This window comes from Carlito syrichta, unplaced genomic scaffold (assembly GCF_000164805.1).
Source record: "Carlito syrichta isolate Samal-C Ts95f unplaced genomic scaffold, Tarsius_syrichta-2.0.1 Scaffold302085, whole genome shotgun sequence".
In the NCBI taxonomy this organism is placed as follows: domain Eukaryota; kingdom Metazoa; phylum Chordata; class Mammalia; order Primates; family Tarsiidae; genus Carlito; species Carlito syrichta.
In genome coordinates this window covers 373934-393084 of record NW_007246181.1, presented here as the reverse complement: position 1 = coordinate 393084, position 19151 = coordinate 373934, and the positions used below count along the sequence as shown (strand labels likewise).

At 45.3% G+C, this 19151-nt stretch overlaps 1 protein-coding gene across 1 annotated transcript in view; it reads left to right on the top strand.

Annotated features, from left to right (window-relative positions):
- The window catches only part of NXN (nucleoredoxin), a 121881-nt gene that overhangs the window by 86804 nt on the left and 15926 nt on the right, over positions 1-19151 (top strand). The window contains exons 2-5 of the mRNA XM_021711350.1: positions 7453-7570; positions 9421-9554; positions 10213-10313; positions 12469-12575. Of these exons, the coding sequence (XP_021567025.1) occupies positions 7453-7570; positions 9421-9554; positions 10213-10313; positions 12469-12575 (460 nt within the window). The remainder of the gene's footprint in view (positions 1-7452; positions 7571-9420; positions 9555-10212; positions 10314-12468; positions 12576-19151) is intronic.

Genomic DNA, 19151 nt, shown 5'->3' with positions numbered 1-19151 from the left:
TCGGTAGCTCAGCCTGTAATCCCAGTGCTTTGGGAGGCCGAGGTGAATGGATTGCCTGAGCCCATGGGTTCGAGACCCACCTGGGCAATTTGGGGAGACCTCATCTCTATAATAAATAAGAAAAAAAAAATTAGCCTGGCGTGGTAGTATGCGCCTGTAGTTTCAGCTACTTGGAAGGCTGAGGCAGAAGGATCGCCGGAGCCCAGGAAGTCGAGGCTGCAATGGCTGGGAGCAGCCACAGCACTCCAGTCTGGGTGACAGAGTGAGACCCCAACTCAAAAAAAAAGAAAAATTAGCTGGGCATGGTGGCGTGTGCCTGTAGCTCCAGCTACCTGGAAGGCTGAGGCGGAAGGATCTCCTCAGCCCAGCAGGTCGAGGCTGCGGTGGCTGAGAGCATGCCACTGCCCTTCAACCTAGGTGATAGAGTGAGACTCCTACTCAAAAAAAAAAAAAATTGTCTCTATGAGGTACCCAGGAGAAATTGGGTTCTTCCTTATCTGGCAAAGCATCTCTACTGAGCATTTAGAGGCTAGGCTGCCCAGGTACCAAAACCTTATCGCTGTAACTTTAAAAATACCTCGCTGGCCAGGTGCGATGGCTCAAGTCTGTAATCCTAGCACTTTGGGAGTCTGAGGCAAGAGGATTGCCTGAGCTCAGGGGTTCAACACCAGCCTGGGCAAGTTGGTGAGACCTCGTCTCTACAATAAATTAAAAAATAAGCCGGGTGTAGTAGCACACGCCTGTAGTTCTAGCTACTTGTAAGGCTGAGATAGAAGAGTTGCCTGAGTCCAGCAGGTCGAGGCTGCGGTAGCTGTGAGCATGCCTCTGCACTCCAGCTTGGGTGACAGAGTGAGACTCCTATTAAAAAAATAATAATAATAAAAATAAAAATACCTAGCTGGCTGGGCACAGCGGCTCATGCCTGTAATCCCAGCACTTTGGGAAACTGAGGCAGGAGGATCCTTGAAGCTAGGAGTTCAAAACTAGCCTAGGCAACCAAGCAAGATCCCATCTCTACAAAAAAAAAAAAAAAAAATAGCCAGGCATCATGGCTTGGGCCTGTAATCCTAGCTACTTGGGAGGCTGAAGCAGGAGGACTGCTTGAACCCAGGAGGTTAAGGCTGTAGTGAGCTATAGTCACTCCACTGCACTCAGGGTCTCTAAAATAAAATATAAGAATATTAAATAAAATTAAAAAGACAAAATCTAGCCAAGAGCAAATTACACACTTAGATTTCAAGTATAATATGAATGCCTCGATGTAAACCACTCTATTATAATCATGTTGCATCTGCCAGCTATATATTTAAATTTAATTGCAGGTCACAGGCTACAGTTTACTTTAGGGAAGACTCTAGCTACCAAAGAAGAGAGTCTTGTTACAAAGTGTCATTTGCTTGTGGGAGCCCCAAACCCCAGGGAAGATATGATCCTAGTGATCCCTTAATAATACATGTGGCCAGGAAAGATTTATTTTAAGTAGGCAAGGATAGTTTAATCTTAGAACAGCGACTAGTGAAATATACTACAACAGGTTAAAAGAAAGTCATAAAGTAGCATCCATTCCTGATAAAACTTCTGATTAAAAAGTTATAGAAGAGCTGGGTGCAGTGGCTCATGTCTGCAACCCTAGCACTTTGGGAGGGAAAAAAAGTTATGGAATACTATTTTTTTCTTAATATGTTAAAGAATATTTGTTTCAAACCAATGGCTAATACTATATTTGATTATAAGATGTTGCAGACATACTCATTATGGTCATATAGAAGATAAGAATGCTTGTGGTCGGTTGCAGTGGCTCACGCCTGTAATTCCAGCACTTTGGGAGGCCAAGATGAGAGGATTGCCTGAGCCCGCGGGTTTGAGACCAGCCTGGGCAACTTGGTGAGACCTCATCTCTACAATATTCAAAATATTAGCCAGGCATGGTGGCACATGCCTGTTGGTCCAGCTACTTGGAAGGCTGAGGTGGAAGGATCACCAGAGCCTAGCAGGTTGAAGCTGCAGTGGCCGGGAGTGTGTCACTGCCCTCCAACCTGGGTGATACAGTGAGACTCCAACTCACAAAAAAGAAAAAATGCTTGTAACTTAATATTGTTCTGGAAGTTCCGGCCCATATAGTTTTACAATAAAAGGAAATACAGTTGACTCCATGAACAACACAGGTTTGAGCTGTGTGAGTCCACTTATACTCAGATTTTCTTCCACCTCTGCTACCCTTGAAACAACAAAACCAAATCCTCCTCAACCTACTCAACAGGAAGGACCAGGAGTATGAAGACCTTTATTATGATGGTCTACTTGATGAATAATACATTTTCTCTTCCTTATGATTTTAATGACATTTTCCTTCCTCTAGCTTACTTTAAGAATGCAGTCTATAATACATATACCATATAAAATATATGTTAATTGACTGCTTATGTTGTTCTTAAGGCTTTCAGCCACCAGTAGGCTATTATTCAAGTTTTGGGGGAGTCAAAAGTCATAGACGGATTTTCAGTTGCACAGGGTGTTTGGCACCCTGTTGTTTAAAGGTCATCTGTAGAAAGAGAAGTAGAGTTGTCTTTACTTGCAAATAGCATGGCTTTCTATTCAGACAAAATACTACACTGAAATAAGAGTATATGTAGCCAGCTGTCTATATCCATGGGTTTTGCATCCATGAATTCACCCAGCTGTGAATCGGGTGCAGGCGGAGTACATCTCTATTGAACATTCATAGACTTTTTTTTTTCTTGTCATTATACCCTAAATAATACAGTATAATAAGTTTTTACATAGTATTTACATTGTATTAGGTATTTTAAGTAATCTAGAGATGATTTAAAATATATGGGATATAGGATTAGAGTTGAAAAAAAGAAAAAGTATACGGGAGGATGTTAGTAGGTTATATGCAAATACCACACCATTTTCTATCAGGGACTTGAGCATCTGTAGGGGGTCACGGATGCCAAGGGACAAGTCAGCTTATTTTTTTTAACTCCTATTTCCATTTGTGACCTAGATCTTACCCTTTTGCCTGTTCAAGGACTTTGTTCATGCAGCTCTCCCTCACCAATTTTTAAATTTTTGTTTTCCTCTCTCTTCTGGATTATCTCAATCAGCCTATGTGAGAGTATCTCTAAAATATCCTCCACCCACTCTCATCACGTACTTTTCCAGCCACAACCCCATTTCTCTGTTCCCTTTACAGCAAAACTGTTGAAGAGAATTGCCTATAGTCGTCGCCTCAGCCTTTGTTTGCCATTTTTTCTCTCTCTTTTTACAAACCTTTTTATTACTCTTCTCTGAGCACAACCTGTGTCAGCAAGAGGACTGGGCTTGTCTATGTCACAGGCACACTTTAGGCATGTGCACACTCCTTCCTCCTCCATGCCAGTCTGTCTCTCAGCCTCACCCTTTCACTGACTCCCCGACCCCAGCGGGGCCATATGTGACCTTCTTTGCTGCATCCAGTGTCCTCTGTCCTCATCTTACTCAGCTTCTCAGCAGCATCTGACACAGTGACTCGCTCTCTCCTCTCCAAGGCACTTTCTTTACCTGGCATTTGGGACACCAGAGTCTCCTCATTCCCCTTCTTCCTTCCCAGTCTCCTGTGTCCATGGTCCCTGGCTCTGTCCTGGGATCTCTTCTGTCGCCTTGTCCTCTTCTTGGGTGGTCTCGTCCAGTCCTTTAACACCGTCGAGTCACTGAAGATCGCTGGTGTATATCCCCAGACCCCTCTCCCCAGAGTCGAGATCTGTAAATCCAAGTACTGAATCTCCACTTGCATGTCTAATAGGTGCCTCAAGATTGACCTTTCAATCTTTTTTTTTTTGAAGGAGACTTTTTGTTGTTTTTTTTTGTACAGAACACTCAACAGTACATTTTGCTGAGTTTCGTGGCTAGTTCTTTAAGACTTTGCTTTCTCCAACTTGGCAATGTGAGCCACAGCTTTTGGACTCAGGACGTTGCCTCCTCATTGACGGCGAACCTCCTCATGTCTGTCAGTGTAATTGGTCCTGATAGCTCCCATCAGCTTAGCCAGAGCTCCTTTGTCTTCTGAGTTAACCTGTGTGAAGGCAACCATGATACAGGTCTTCCTGTGGACTAGATGCCCCAGTCTGCCTTTTCCTCTGATAATACACTAAGGGACCTTCATTTTACTATACAGGGCAGGCAGGAAGATGGCCAGCTTGATGGAATCCACATCGTTTGCAGCCAACACCAGCTGAGGCTTCTTGTTCTCCACCAAGGTGTTGACAGTGTTAACTCCTACGTGAACAGGTGGCTTTTTGGTGATATCCCCTTTGCCAGAGGTTTGTTCTCAGCTCGGGCCAGCACCCTTTGCTTCTTCCCTTGCTTTATCTCTGACCTGTACTTGTGGGCCAGCTTAAGCAGCTGAGTAGCTGTCTGGTGGTCCAAGAACTGTGTGACCTGGCTAATGGCAGGAGGTACTTTCAGCTGCTTATAGAGGATAGCTCTTTGCCACCGCAACCAGATGCAGCAAGGTCATCTGACAAAGCAGGTGATGTCCCTTTTGGGCTGGATGTCCTGTCCAATGCCAGAATTCTTAGGACCTTTCTCAGATAGGGGATTCACCACCTTCTTGGCCTCCTCCTTCTTCACGACATCAGGGGCTGGGGCTGCCTTCCTTTCTTTCAGCATCCTGAGTGCCTGGAGGAAGGAGAAAGGAAAGGAAATTGTTGACCTTCCGGTCTTTCCCTCTGAACTTGTTCCTCCCTGACTGTTCCTCATCTTGCTTAATGAGATACCCTACCCAACACACTTGCTCAAGTCCCCAAACCAGGTCCATCCTTGATCTGTCTCCCTCACCCCCAACATTCAATCTGTCAGCCTTCCCTTTTGGGTCTTCTCCCAAGTTCATCATGTCCTGATTCTGCTGCTACAGTCCGAACCCTGCCCACTACTCTTACCTAGGCTATTGGCATTAGTCTCTCCAATTAGCTTTTTGCCTTCCCCTTGTCCTCCTCTGCCATCTTTTCCTTCACGGCACCCAAAATGACCTTTTCAGCTATAACTCAGGTCATACCACTCCCAGGTCATACTACTCCCCTGATAAACCTCAGTAGCTTCCTATTATACTTAGAATAAAATGTCATTATTTCTACCATAGTCTACAGGGCCTTAAAGATCTGGGCCGCAAATGCCCTCTTACCTCATTGCAGCCCTCCCTGGCCCTCTCCGGCTCCATCTACTCTGGCCTTCCTAATCATTCTCCTAACCTCGACATAGGTTCCTTGGGCCCCAAGTGGCCTCCCCTGATGTGTGTGGCTTGCTTCGTTTCATCATTGAGGTCTGTGCTCAGATGTCATTTCTCTGGAGATGCCCTCCCAGGATGGCTCTCTCTAAAATATTTGCTACCTTCCCAACCATGCCTGTGCTCTCAGCTTGCTGTATTTTCTTTCTGTTTCTTATATGCCTGAAATTTTTCTGTTTATATGCTATTTTTTTTTTTTGAATTGGAGTCTCACTCTGTCATCCAGACTGGAGTGCAGTGGCCGCTTACTTATATTTATATTTTTGTTTATTGTCTGTCTCTTCCACTGGAATAGACTGGAATAGGAGCTCCATGAAGGCAGCATCCTTATCTGCTCTGTTCTTGCCTATATCTCTTATGTTTAGAACAAGGCTGGCAAGTAATAGGTGCTCAGTTAATATCTGTTGAGTGAATTTCAGCACTTAGCAGTTATAAAACACACTGGGGAAAAGCAGTGTATTTACAGCAGTGTATCTCTTAAACATCAATAAGTCCGAGATAAGCAGCAAAAATGGGGTATTATTTTTTCCCTAGCAAATTGGAAAAGTTAGTTTTAATGATCATGTTGGTAAGGGTGCTGGGAAATGGGCCCTCTCATTTGCCACTGGTGGAAATATAAAATGGTCTAAGTTTTCCTAAATAGTGAGTCATGGGTGATTTTTATCTCAGTTTTTGTGGTTTGCTGTGTTTCTCCATTTTTTCCAATGGTTTGTCCCCCCACTCCAAGAATTACTTTATAAATCAGGAAAAAATCCAGTTTTTTAAAAAAAAAATTTTAATTAAAAAAAAAATTAACCTGGCTGGATCCTTGCACTGCAAGCTTGTGAAGCTAATCCCAGTGGTAGGATGTCTTGTTCTGTTGCTAAACCTCTTCTCTTAAGAATGTATCCTCTTAATTCTGTGTCAGGTTTCTGTGGCATGATGCAATAGTGGTCACTGAAAGCTGTATGTGCAGAATTGCTCTTGTTCTGAGGTCCTGGGCTGGTTTTGTGAGCTTGCCGGAAATGTAGGGCTGGGAAAAAATGCAGCACTGAGGCAGGGCCCACCCAGTTTGAGGTGGGGTTCCACAGCCCTTCCTGCCAAGACACAGGTCTCCACAGACAGGGAAGCCTAGCATTTCTTGGCAGATTCCCTGCCCTCCTCCCTCCTTGCTTGGGATGGAACTCAAAACAACCCTAATTACAGCCACACTTGCCTCCCTCTTCTAGATGCAGCTGGTCTTCTGATGCCTGCTTTCCTGCAACACATCCATGCCCCGTTCTGCCAGTGCCCAAGTGGCCAATCTTCCTGTCTGGGTCCTTCCCCAGAGCCCTAGAAAGGAAGCTCACAGCTGAATGGCCTAACCAGGGGGCTGTTCTGCAGAGTTTTCCTTTGATTCTTCCTTTTCTGGAGATATGTTGCCAGCTCGACACTTCATTATGTTGCTTTTTGGGCTTGGTGGTGAAGTTCAAGACTGTTAGCTCTGGGCTGTTGCATTCGCATTTTCTCAGCTTCATCCCTCCCCGACTCTGGACCTCTGACAGTTTGCACAACCTCAGGAATCTGCCAGTGGACTGAGGATTGTTTTGAGTGGCACTGAGGGTTGGGGCTGCCTCGGGATATTACTTCCCCAGTGTTTTGCAGACTGAGTGGCATACACAGTAATGACTGTGGTATTCCAAGGACAGGGACCTGGTGAAGTGGCAGGGAGGCAGATTTTAACCGTGGTCTTCTGTTTGAAAACCTGCCCCTTCTCCCTCGGGGCTAAGGGGTTGTAGCAGAGGAACTGGCTGCTGTTGCTTGCTGGTAGGGTGGCGAGACTAATGAAAAGCTTCCCTTCCTTCCTTAACCTGGTAGAAGTCTGATTGTGTTCTAGAGATGTATAATCCAGCTTCATGCTTTTTAAAGAAAGCGCCCATGGAAGAGGTAAGAGAGAGGTTCTCTCCCAGAATAAACACGATCTCCGTCAGCCTCTGTCACAGATTGAGCCTAGGTGGGACCTGGGTCCTCTGCCCTGCTACAGACCGCAGGGTCCAGGGAGACTGTAGTTCACTTGTCCCTTTTGCCCAGCTGTGCTTTGGCTCGGTTATCATTTATGTGTACTTTGGTGCTTACTTGATTACCGACCGCCCAGCCTGAGGGGCTCAAAATAATTGCGGTTGATCTGGTTTGGACTTAACTGCCTTCTTTTACTTTCCTTCTTACAGCTTAAACTTTGGAACAAATACCGAATTTCCAACATTCCATCGCTAATATTCCTAGACGCCACCACCGGGAAGGTTGTATGCAGAAATGGGCTTCTGGTGATCCGAGATGACCCAGAAGGTAAGACCTTGGCCTGTCCACCATGTACTCTTATTACCCAACCCTCTTCTCCTTTCCCCTACTCTAATCACCTCCCCATTGGTAGAGTGAGTACTAATGAAATATACATAGGTGGGCTTACGTGACTAGAGAATATTGTCTTGTGAAATTGTAGTATTCTCTAGGACATGGTTAACGTCCCTCCTAGGGGCTTTAATTCATGGGCCAAAGGGAGATCGACTCTGAAAAAGGAAGCTCAGCTTGGAGGGCTGAGGAAACTGGAAAAGCTCTTAGAGCCCACATACTGACTCTAAGAGTCCAAGTACTGATTTCTAGAGCCCAGACACTGACCTCTGGAGCCTAGACACTGACCTCTGGAAGCTAGATCCTGACTTCAAGAGCCCAGATACTGACCTCTAGAACCCAAATACTTACTTCTGGAGCCCAGATAATAAACTCTGGAGCCCAGATACTGATTTCTAGTGCTGTTTCAACACCAGCTACCCCTTTAACAGAGGCAGGCTAAGTGGGTTTTTTTTCTCCCCTTTAAAATATTACTATAGCAAAGTTGCAGTCCCTGCGTTGCTCTTCTGGCCTCAGCGGTGAGTGCACCTCATTTCTTGGTGATGTCCGAGTCCTGCAGGCCTTAGTCTTGCTGGCCAGCTGGCCTCACACAAGATGAGCTGCTCTGATCACCCTGCTCAGTAGGCATTTGTCTAAGGACTGCTTCTTTCTCCCCTGCACTGGAGTGATAAAAGGGTTGTAGGATCTCTCCTCTCTTATTTATTGACTCAGTGAGAGGATTCAACCCTGCTCACAAATTTTTCCAGTAAAAATTTCACTTGCTTCAAAGAATTGCTCTGAGTAAAAACCAGGATGTGGTAGAACCAAATACACACACATCTCTGAAGACTGTTAACCATGCAGATTCCTTGACCCAACCCCCAGAGAATTTTGGATTCTTTTTGTTTCAGGGTAGGCTTGGCTGCCTGCATTTTTAACTAGTCTGTGCTTCTCCCTCCCATCTCCCACCCCCAGGCAATTTTGAGGCAGTGGTCCATGGACCACCCGTGAGAAAACACTGTTTGGCTGAGTTGAAGCAAGTTATTTATACTTCCTGCCTGGAGTTTATGTGTCATCAGAATGTTGGCCATCTGGGTTGGGTGGGCTTTACTCTTTTATTAGATGTGAATTCTCACTGGGTTCCCTGAACCCCAACCCAGACCAATGGAACCAGAATCTATGGAAGTGGGGCCCAGGAACGCCCTATTTAATATTCCCCAGCGGATTCCAAAATGCAGTCAGAGTTGAAAACCACTGAGTTGTGAGGATTGGGACGGAATCGACTCAGAGTTGATGCCTGAGACAGTGGTTCCCAACCCCAGCCCATCATCAACGTTATCTGCCTGTTTTGTTTTGGCCATAAGTTTTTGCCTTACTCCTGTGTCCTGAGACTCAGGAGGTGACCTGAACATGTGGATTTTTCAAAAAACCCCAGGAAATAGACCTTCTCATCATCCAGGTTTGGGAACTTTTGCTTTGAGGGTAGGTAGAGCTTTGCCTTGAGTTCTACATGGATTCCTGTGTTGGCTACAGGTCCTGTGGATGTGCTAACAAATGCTATTTGATGAAAATGTTGTCATGCCTGCAGCTCTGAGGCCTCCTGGGTCCCAGGCTATAAATAAAGAATGTATGTATGTATGAATGTATTTAGACTAGTCAAGTACAGTAGGAGAAGGGAGGAAAGAGTAGAACAAGGAGTTCAATCTGTAACTGACTGTGAACAATCAATTGAGATAACTCACTACCTTTATACCTCACAGCCCACAATGAGGAATCTTAACATTCTCACCATCTGTTGCCTGTTTCAGGTCTGGAATTCCCTTGGGGACCTAAACCCTTCAGGGAAGTCATTGCAGGGCCCTTGCTTAGAAATAATGGGCAGTCCCTGGAGAGCGGCAGCCTGGAGGGGTCTCACGTGGGAGTCTATTTCTCTGCACATTGGGTGAGTGTTTGGTCCCTCTTTAGTCCAGACAGAAAGAAGCAGTGATGTTGCCACCAAGTGCAGCTGTGGTTGGCTTCTGGAGGTGAGACTGGCCAGGCAGGAATTTCCTGGCCTTCTGGCCTTCTCCTGTGCCCAATGCATTGTTGGTATACAATAAGTCCTTATTATTATAAATGATAATAGCAGCATTACTTCTTTTAACTGGTCTATAAAGATATTCCTCTTAACCTATTTGGATGAGACTCCTGAAGTACCCTATAGGGGTTTGTTTTAACTGCCTTCTGGCACATTGCATGGGGTGGGGAGGCATCTGTACTGGATGCTCACCAATAAGAGAAGCAAGTTTATTTTCACCTCATTCGTTCATTCATAAGAGATGGAGTCTCGCTATGTTGCTCAGGCTGGAGTGCAGTGGCATGATCATAGCTCACTGCGACCTTGAACTCCTGGGCTTCAAGTAATCCTCCCCGCTCCCAGCCTCCTGAGTAGCTGGAATTATAGGCAAGTGCCACCACACCCAGCTTATTTCCACCCCCTTTATAAACTGGGTTTCACTGTCCTAACCCTACTTGGGTTTTGCTTACCTGGCCTCTGATGGCAGGCAGCTGAGAAATGGAGAAAGTACACCCTGCAGCAGGTTCCTGCTCTTGTCTTTCAGTGTCCACCCTGCCGAAGCCTCACCCGGGTCCTAGTGGAATCCTACCGGAAGATCAAGGAGGCAGGCCAGAACTTTGAGATCATCTTTGTTAGTGCGGACAGGTAACACATGTGGTGCAGTGGCAGTGCCACTGCCCTTTCCTGCAGGTGGCTGACATCCATTTATTTCATCTTACATTTCTTACGTCTTAATTGTAAGGCTGGGAGGTAGAGATGGGGGAAGACATATCTGGGATTATTGGCAGAGAGACAGATATATTGCACGTTTACTCACTGAATTATCTGAAGGGGAGTCAAGAAACACCTCTTCTTACTGTAAATACTGGCTACATCCCAATTCAGGCCGGAATTGTTTGAGATTAGCATGTGTTTTCTGATTTGTTCAGCTTTGTAGATTGTGGTTTTAAAAAATGGGAGATAGGAGAGGAAAAGAGCCAGAGATGAATGCAGTGTGACCTCTGTCTTGGATGGCCATGTGATCGTTTTCTTAACTCTGACCATGGATTTTGGGGGCTCATTGTGCAATAGATAAGGCATCACAAAACAAAAAGGGCACACTTTCTTCCTGGAGTAAGCCAGGTCCTCTCAGCCTCAGTTTCCTCTGCTTCTTGCCATGTCTCTGACTTCACTCGTCAGTGAGCTTCCTTCATCTCAGAACTCCAGCCCTAGTTCAGACTGAGCCCCCAGGCGCTTCTGCCTCTTAAGTTCCTGTCATGAACAGGAAGCTCCATGGAAGGGTCACTGAGGTGCCAGTACACAGAGGGCATTGTGCACATGCTGTGTCCTTGACATCCACATCATCCTGCACTCAGTTTATTGGTCTATGGTCCTGCTTCTCTACGCCACAGATCTCCATGTCAGCTTGAAGACAGCCAGGTCAACATAATGAAACTCCATCTCTATAAAAAAACAAAAACAAAAACATGGCTGGGTACAGTAGTTTACACCTACGATTCCAGCCATTGCGAGGCCAAGGTGAGAGGATTGCCTTAGCCCAGGGATTCGAGACCAGCCTGAGCAATTTGACAAACCTCATCTCTACAACAAATCACAAAAATTAACCAGACTTGGAAAGCTGAGGAGGAAAGATTGCCTGAGCCCAGCAGATTGAGGCTGCGGTGGCCGTGAGCATGCCACTGCACTCCAGCCTAGGCGACAGTGAGACTCCAACTAAACACACACACACACACACACACACACACACACAAAATGAGCTGGGTATGGTGGCACGTGCCTGTAGTCTCAGCTACTTGGGAGGCTAAGGCAGAAGGATCACCTGAGGCGAGGAGGTTAAGGCTGAAGTTAGCTATGATCATGACCACTGAGTGAGACTCCAACTCAAAAAAAAGAAAGAAAGAAAGAAAGAGAATAGAGGCTTGGACTAACATGTTGGCATGCTTAGCCTCTCATCATGTGAGCCATTTCTGACCTTAGTCCCCAGTATAATTTAAAAATATGATGATCACACAGTGGACTATAAGTGGGTACCAAAAGACAACTTATATAAAAACTATAACTCTTTTTAAAAAAGAAAAATATATAAATAGTCAGGCACAAGTCATTGTTCTATGCACAAATTAGAAATCTTACAGGGAATGTGGTGGCTGTGTACATCTAAGCACTTTAGAAAAGTAAGACCTGCCGGGCTCGGTGGCTCAGCCTGTAATTCCGTGCCTTTGGGAGGCTGAGGTGAGTAGATTGCCTGAGCCCGCGGGTTCAAGACCTGCCCGGGCAACTTGGGGAGACCTCATCTCTACAATAAATCAAAAAATTAGCCGGGCATGATAACACACGCCTGTAGTTCCAGCCACCTGGAAGGCTGAGGCGGAAGGATCGCCGGAGCCCAGCAGGTCGAGGCTGCGGTGGCCGGGAGCGGCCACTGCACTCCAGTCTGGGCGGCAGAGTGAGACTCCAACTCAAATAAAAAAGAAAGAAAAGAAAAGTAAGACCTGTCTGTGTTTCATTGAAAAATGAGAAGTCGGACCTGAGGTAAATGGGTAGGATGCAGGCTTGTGGGCTCCTGAAGTGGCCTAGCGTTTTAGTTTGGGATTCACCTGTTGTATGGAGGCATTTGCTTCCTGGTGGATACCGGAATGGGTAGAATAACACATACCTTTTGCCTGGTGTCTGAGAAGCGCAGTGGTTAGAGACCCCTGCTTCTGCAGGAGCCCCAGGCACACCTTGGTAGAGGTGAGAGGCCCCATGGGTGGTGCAGGTGGGGGTAATAGAGCTTTGTTCTCCATGTGTGTCTCTGTAGGTCGGAGGAGTCATTCAAACAGTACTTCAGTGAGATGCCTTGGCTCGCGGTCCCCTACACTGACGAGGCCCGGCGGTCGCGCCTCAACCGGCTGTATGGAATCCAAGGTTGGTGGTTCAGGCCCTGGCTCCATGTGGCCCCTTGGCTCATCTGGCTCACCATGTCTTTGGCTTCTCTCTGAGAAGCAGGGCATCATTATTTCCATGAATATTCATGTTCCTCAACATCTTAGAGATTACTTGGTATGAATTGTATGGTACGTAAATTATCCCTCATTAAAGTTGTTAAAAAAAAAAAAAAGTAGAGCCAGGCTTGGTGGCTCAGCCTATAATCCCGCGCCTTTGGGAGGCTGAGGTGAGTGGATTGCCTGAGTCCGAGGGTTCGAGACCCGCCTGGGCAGCAAGACCTCATCTCTATAATAAATCAAAAAATCAGCCGGGCGTGGTAGCGCGCGCCTGTAATTCCGGCTACTTGGAAGGCTGAGGCGGAAGGATCGCCGGAGCCCAGCAGGTCGAGGCTGCGGTGGCCGGGAGCGGCCACTGCACTCCAGTCTGGGTGACAGAGTGAGACTCCAACTCAAAAAAAAAAAAAAAAAAAAGAAGTGCTGCCCGGAAGACAGCTGCTTCTCACTCCCTGGTGTAGTGGAGTTCTATATGGTTGGGACATGGCGCACACACTCCCAAATGACTTGGCCACATCCTACCCCCAGGATTCTACTGTCAAACAGACTTGAGAATGATCTTCATTTCCATCACCCTGAGTCTTTGAGCCTCAGTTTCCTCATCTGCAAAACTGAGTGATAAATCTCTATTATCAATAATTGTTGGGAGTATTAATAGGTGATATGTATAAGACACTTCTCAGGCTTCCTGAAGACTAATAGGGAGGCTGAGTGGGTGTTACCTTTTGGGGAACATTAATTTCTGGAGAGTGTTGAGAACTAGAACTATTAATGAGACAAACTGTATTTCTATTCTTTATTATGTGAATACCTCCTCAGCCTCACCAACCAGGTTTTTTCTTGCCAAAGAACTTAGCTGGCCTGTATAAGAGTTAAGAGTGAAGCTCACTCCCTGTTTCCGTAGCACCAGCTCCTGGTTAGCTCTGGACAGATACAGCTGGTAATTGGGTTCCCAGTGTTCCCTGTGTGACAGAAAGTAAAAACAGATAAATCAAGATTTACCCACAAATTCCATACCTGTGGGGAACTCATCAGGCTCTTTGACCTTTTTTCTGCGTCATTTAGAGTAAGCATATGGCTTTGTTTGGAGCTGAAGTTTCCAAAAATTAACATGTAATTTTAAATGACTGTCAATCTCAAGTGTGCATAAGAATCACCTGGGGATCTTGTGGAAATGTGGATTTGGATTCGGTGGGTGTGGGGTGGGGCCAAGAACCTGCATTTCTGGCCAGCCCCCAGGTGATGTGGATGCCGCTGGCCCAGGGACCACTCTGTATTCATGGCCTAGATCCATTTTGAGAATTTTGGAGCCTCATGCCTCCTGTTAACAACAAAGATGAAAGCAGTTTTCTTTCCAAAGAGAAGTTGAGGAACGTGACCTTGCCAACCGGGCCAGCAGGAGAGGCACCAAGCTGGGTGACATAAAGAAGGTATCACAGACTTCCTTCCTTCCAGCCCTCTGCTTGCAGAGAGAATTAAAACGCGTGTGCCAGCCGGGCTCGGTGGCTCAGCCTGTAATCCCACGCCTTTGGGAGGCTGAGGTGAGTGGATTGCCTGAGGCTGCGGGTTCGAGACCTGCCTGGGCAGCAAGACTTCATCTCTACAATAAATCAAAAAACTAGCAGGGCGTGGTAGTGCATGCCTGTAATTCCAGCTACTCGGAAGGCTGAGGTGGAAGGATCACTGGAGCCCAGCAGGTCGAGGCTGTGGTGGCTGGGAGTGGCCACTGCACTCCAGTCTGGGCGACGGAGTGAGACTCCAACTCAAAAACAAACAAACAAACAACAACAACAACAAAAACGCGTGTGCCTTGGAGTAGGAGCAGTGTTCTTGAGATGGATTGGGATGACCCTTGCAACCTCAACCTACTGGGCTCAAGCAATCTTCTCGCCTCAGCCTCCCAAGTAGTTGGGAATACAGACCCGTGCCACCACGTCCAGCTAATTTTTTTGTGAAGTTGGAGTCTTGCTATGTTGCCTAGGCTGGAAGATACCAACTTGAGTTATATCACATACAGTCCTGCTCTTGTGGAGCTTATAGTTCTAGAGTGGAGACTCACCTTAATCCATCAGTCATGCACATAGATGTAAGTGTGAGTGTTTTGAAGGAGAGACACTCAGTGCTGGAGGGCCTGGTACAGGGAGATCAGAGAAGGCTATGAACATCATGCTCAAGCAGATCTGGAAACCAGATATGAACTGACCAAGAAGATGAGGGAAAAGATCCTTGCAGAAAAAAATCGCATGTGCCAAGGGCCTGCCAACAAGCATTATTAAGGAAGGAGGCAGGAATGTCACAGAATAGGCCTGGCCTGGTGAGAGCAAGGGCTGTCTACCTCACAGAGTGTATGACAGGGACAGGAAAGGTCTGGGGATTTTAAGTGTTTTCCTCAGTCCCTTGCACTTAAAAAAAAAAAACACGTGGGGTTGTGCTTTGTCCTTTCTGCCATGGGATTCAGGTCTTTACCCTAACAGTGACTCTATATTACTTAAAGGAGATGTGACTGTCTTAATTTTTTTTCTTTTACCCATGTGTTTACTAGCTATAATCTCAGGTTTATAATATTGGTTATGACTTATAATATAAAATATTTGCTAATTAACTGAAAATTTATCAAATCAATCACCACTCAAACATTTCTCCCTTCTTACTACAGACATCTATCACTTTCCATTCAGTCATTTTTTAAAAATCAAATGTTCTATAATCCCAGCACTTTGGGAGGCCGAAATAAGAAGATTGCCTGAGCTCACGGGTTTGAGACCAGTTTGGGCAACTTGGAGAGACCTCACCTCTACAATAAATCCAAAAGTTAGCCGGGTGTGGTGGTGCATGCCTGTGGCTCCAGCTACTTGGAAGCTGAAGTGAAAGGATCACCTGAGCCCAGGAGGTCGAGGCTGTGGTGGCCATGAGTGTGCCACTGCACTTCACCCTGGGAGACAGAGTGAGACTTCAACTTGAAAAAAAAAAAAGAAATTTTGACCAGGTGCGATGACTCATGCCTACAATCCCAGCACTTTGGGAAGCTGAGGTGAGAGGATTGCCTGAGACCAGGGGTTCGAGACCAACCTGGGCAAATCAGCGAGACCTGGTCTCCATGATAAATAAAAATATTAGTCGGGTGTGGTAGCTCATGCTACTCAGAAGGCTGAGGCAGGATTGGCTGAGCCTAGCAAGTCGAGGCTGCGGTGGCTGTGAGCGTGCCACTGCACTCCAGCCTGGGTGACAAAGTGAGACTCCAAAAAAAAAAAAAAAAAAAAAAAAAAAATCAAATGTTTAAAACACAAGTGCAACTGGATCAAATTTTGAAACTGCATTTCTGCAAATTATCCAGGATTTCATAAATGTGATTTTGTTTTTAGTTTTTATTTTAGATTCTGGGGATACACACGTGTGTTCATTACATGGACATGTTGTGTAGGGGTGGGGATTGGCTCAGGTGACCCATTCCCCAGATAGTGAACGTTGTGCCCTGTAGGCAGTCTCTGAACTCTCGCCCTTCTCTCCCTCCTCCCTTATTGGTGTCTCAGTGTCTATTATTTCCATCTTTGTGACCATTCATTAGCTCCCACATATGAGTGAGAACAGGCGGTGTTTGGTTTTCTGTTTCTGAGTCAGTTCACTTAGGATGAAGATCTCTAGCGCCATCTGTGTTGCTGCAAAGGGCATGATTTCATTCTTTTTTTATGGCTGCATAGTATCCTATGTTGTACATATGACACATTTTCATTATCCACTGATCAGTTGATGGGCTTTTAGGTTGATTCCACATCTTTGCAATTGTGAATTGTGCTGTGGTGAACATGCAGGTACAGTTGTCTTTTTTTATATATAACAATCTCTGTTGCTTTGGGTCAGCACCTAGTAGTGAGATTGCTGGATCAAATGGTAAATTTACTTTTAGTTCTTTGAGTAATCTCCATACCGCTTTCCTAGAGGTTGTACTAATTTACACTCTTACCAACACTGTGTTAAGTGTTCCCTTTTCTCAACATCCATGCCAGCATCTGTTGTTTTTTATTTTTTAAATAATGGCCATTCTAACTGGTATAAGGTGGAATCTCACTGTGGTTTTTATTTACATTTCCCTGATTGTGAGAGATGTTGAGCATTTTTTCATGTTTGTAGGTCATTTGTATATCTTCTTTTGAGAGATGTCTATCCATGCCCACTTTTTAATGGGGTTATTTGCTTTTTTCTTGCTGATTTGTTTGAGTTCTTTGTAGATTCTGGATATTAGTCCTTTATCAGAGTGTCTTCTCCCATTCTGTAGGTTGGCTGTTTGCTCTGTTGATTATCTCTTTTGCTATGCAGAAGCTTTTTTATTTGTTTTTTAGTTGCATTTGCTTTCTGGATTTTAGCCATAAATTATTTGCATAGCCAGGCTCGGTGGCTCAGCCTGTAATCCCGCGCTTTGGGAGGTTGAGTTGAGTGGATTGCCTGAGCCCGTGGATTTGAGACCTGCCTGGGCAACTTGATGAGACCTCATCTCTACAATAAATCAAAACATTTACCCGGCATGGTAGTGCACGCCTGTAGCTCCAGCTACTTGGAAGGCTGAGGCGGAAGGATCGCCGGAGCCCAGCAGGTCGAGGCTGCGGTGGCTGGGAGCGGCCACTGCACTCCAGACTGGGCGACAGAGTGAGACTCCAACTCAAAAAACAAACAAACAAACAAACAAACAAAAAATTATTTGCATAGGCCAATGTCCATAAGAGTTTTTCCTGGGTTTTCTTCTAGGATTTTTATGGCTTCAGGGCTGACATTTAAGTCTTTAATGCATCTTGAGTTAATTTTTTTATTTGTGGGGAAAGATAGGGATCAAGTTTCATTTTTCTGCATGTAGCTATCCAATGATCCTAGCACTATTTGTAGAATAGGGTGTCTTTTTCCCAGTGTATGTTTTTGTCTGCTTTGTCAAAAATCAGTTGGTTATAGGTATTTGGAATTATTTCTGGATTCTATATTCTGTTTCATTGGTTCATGTGTCTGCTCTTGTATCAGTACCATCCTGTTTTGGTTACTACAGCCTTGTAGTATAATTTGAAGCCAAGTAATATGATGCCGCCAGCTTTGTTCTTCTTGCTTAGGATTGCTTTGGTTATTCTGGCTCTTTATTGTTTCCATATGAATTTTAGGACTGTTTTTTCTAATTCTCTGAAAAATGATGTTGGTAGTTTGACAGGGATTGTATTGAATCTGTAGATTACTTTGGGTAATGTGGTCATTTTAATAATGTTGATTCTTCCTATCCATGAGCATGGGATGTTTCTCCATTTGTTTGTGTCTTCTGCAGTTTCTTTGATCCTGTAGTTCTCCTACAAAACTCCTTGGTTAAATATATTCCTAGGTATTTTAGCTTTTTGGCTGCTAATGTAAAATGAATTGATTTTCAGCTTGTTCACTATTGGTATATAGCAGTGCTACTGATTTGTGTGTGATTTGTGTGATTTTGTATCCTGAAACTTCACCAAATTCATTTATCAAGTCCAGGAGTCTTTTGGAGGAGTCTTTATGGTTCTCTAGGTATAAGATCATATCGTCAGCCTACAGAGATAGTTTGATTTCCTCTTTTGCAATTTGGATACACCTTATTCCTTTTTCTTGCCTGACTGATTTGGCTAGGATTTCCAGTACTGTGTTGAATAGGAGTGGTGAAGTGGACATCCTTGCCTTGTTCCAGTTCTGAGGGGGAATGTATTCAATGACTGTCTGATTGTAACTGAGCAGCGAGAAAGGGGTTCTGCTCAGCTAGTGCAGATGTTCCTCAGCCTAAGTTGCTGAGTGGTGACTAGAGGCCCTTGGAGGGCTACAGGTGGCCACACTAGCTGACTAGATAGGACCCGGGGCTTTCCTGAGCAGAGACTTTGCTGTCCTTTGGTGCTCTTATCTCCAAGCAGTCATGCCTTGCCTCTTCTGAGAGCCATGGGTTTTCCATCTTGGCCTTTTAGCAATACTGAGACAACTTCTGGGTTTTTTCTAATCCCCATTCCCGTTACACAACAGCAGGCATCTTTGATGTGTGTCTTCCTCTGACCCTCCTAACAAAGGCGACTTAGTCACTTCTGGCCTCTCTTATCCCCCTTGCCCGTGTGTGTGTGTGTGTGTGTGTGTGTGTGTGTGTGTGTGTGTGTATACAAATGTGCACAAAGCATGGATGGGTCTCAGAGCACACCCTCACAGATGATGTGCTGGCATCTTAGGGGTTCAAGCCAAGAAGAATGTCAGCTGTCCTACCCCTATCACACCTAGGTCCTCTTGAACCTTTGCCTGGGGCATGGTTTCTTGTCTATTTCTTTCCACATTCACTGGTACCAGCACCCTGGTATAGGCCACCAACACCCCAGCCCCAGCCCCACCCGCTACTGCTGAGTGGCTTTGACCATTATTGCTTAACCTCGCTTTTCTCAGTAAAATTCAGAAATTTCCATGTAAGGCACAAAATAGGCATGTAACAAATATTTGTTGGCTGACTCAGAAAAAGAAAAAAATTGATTTTATT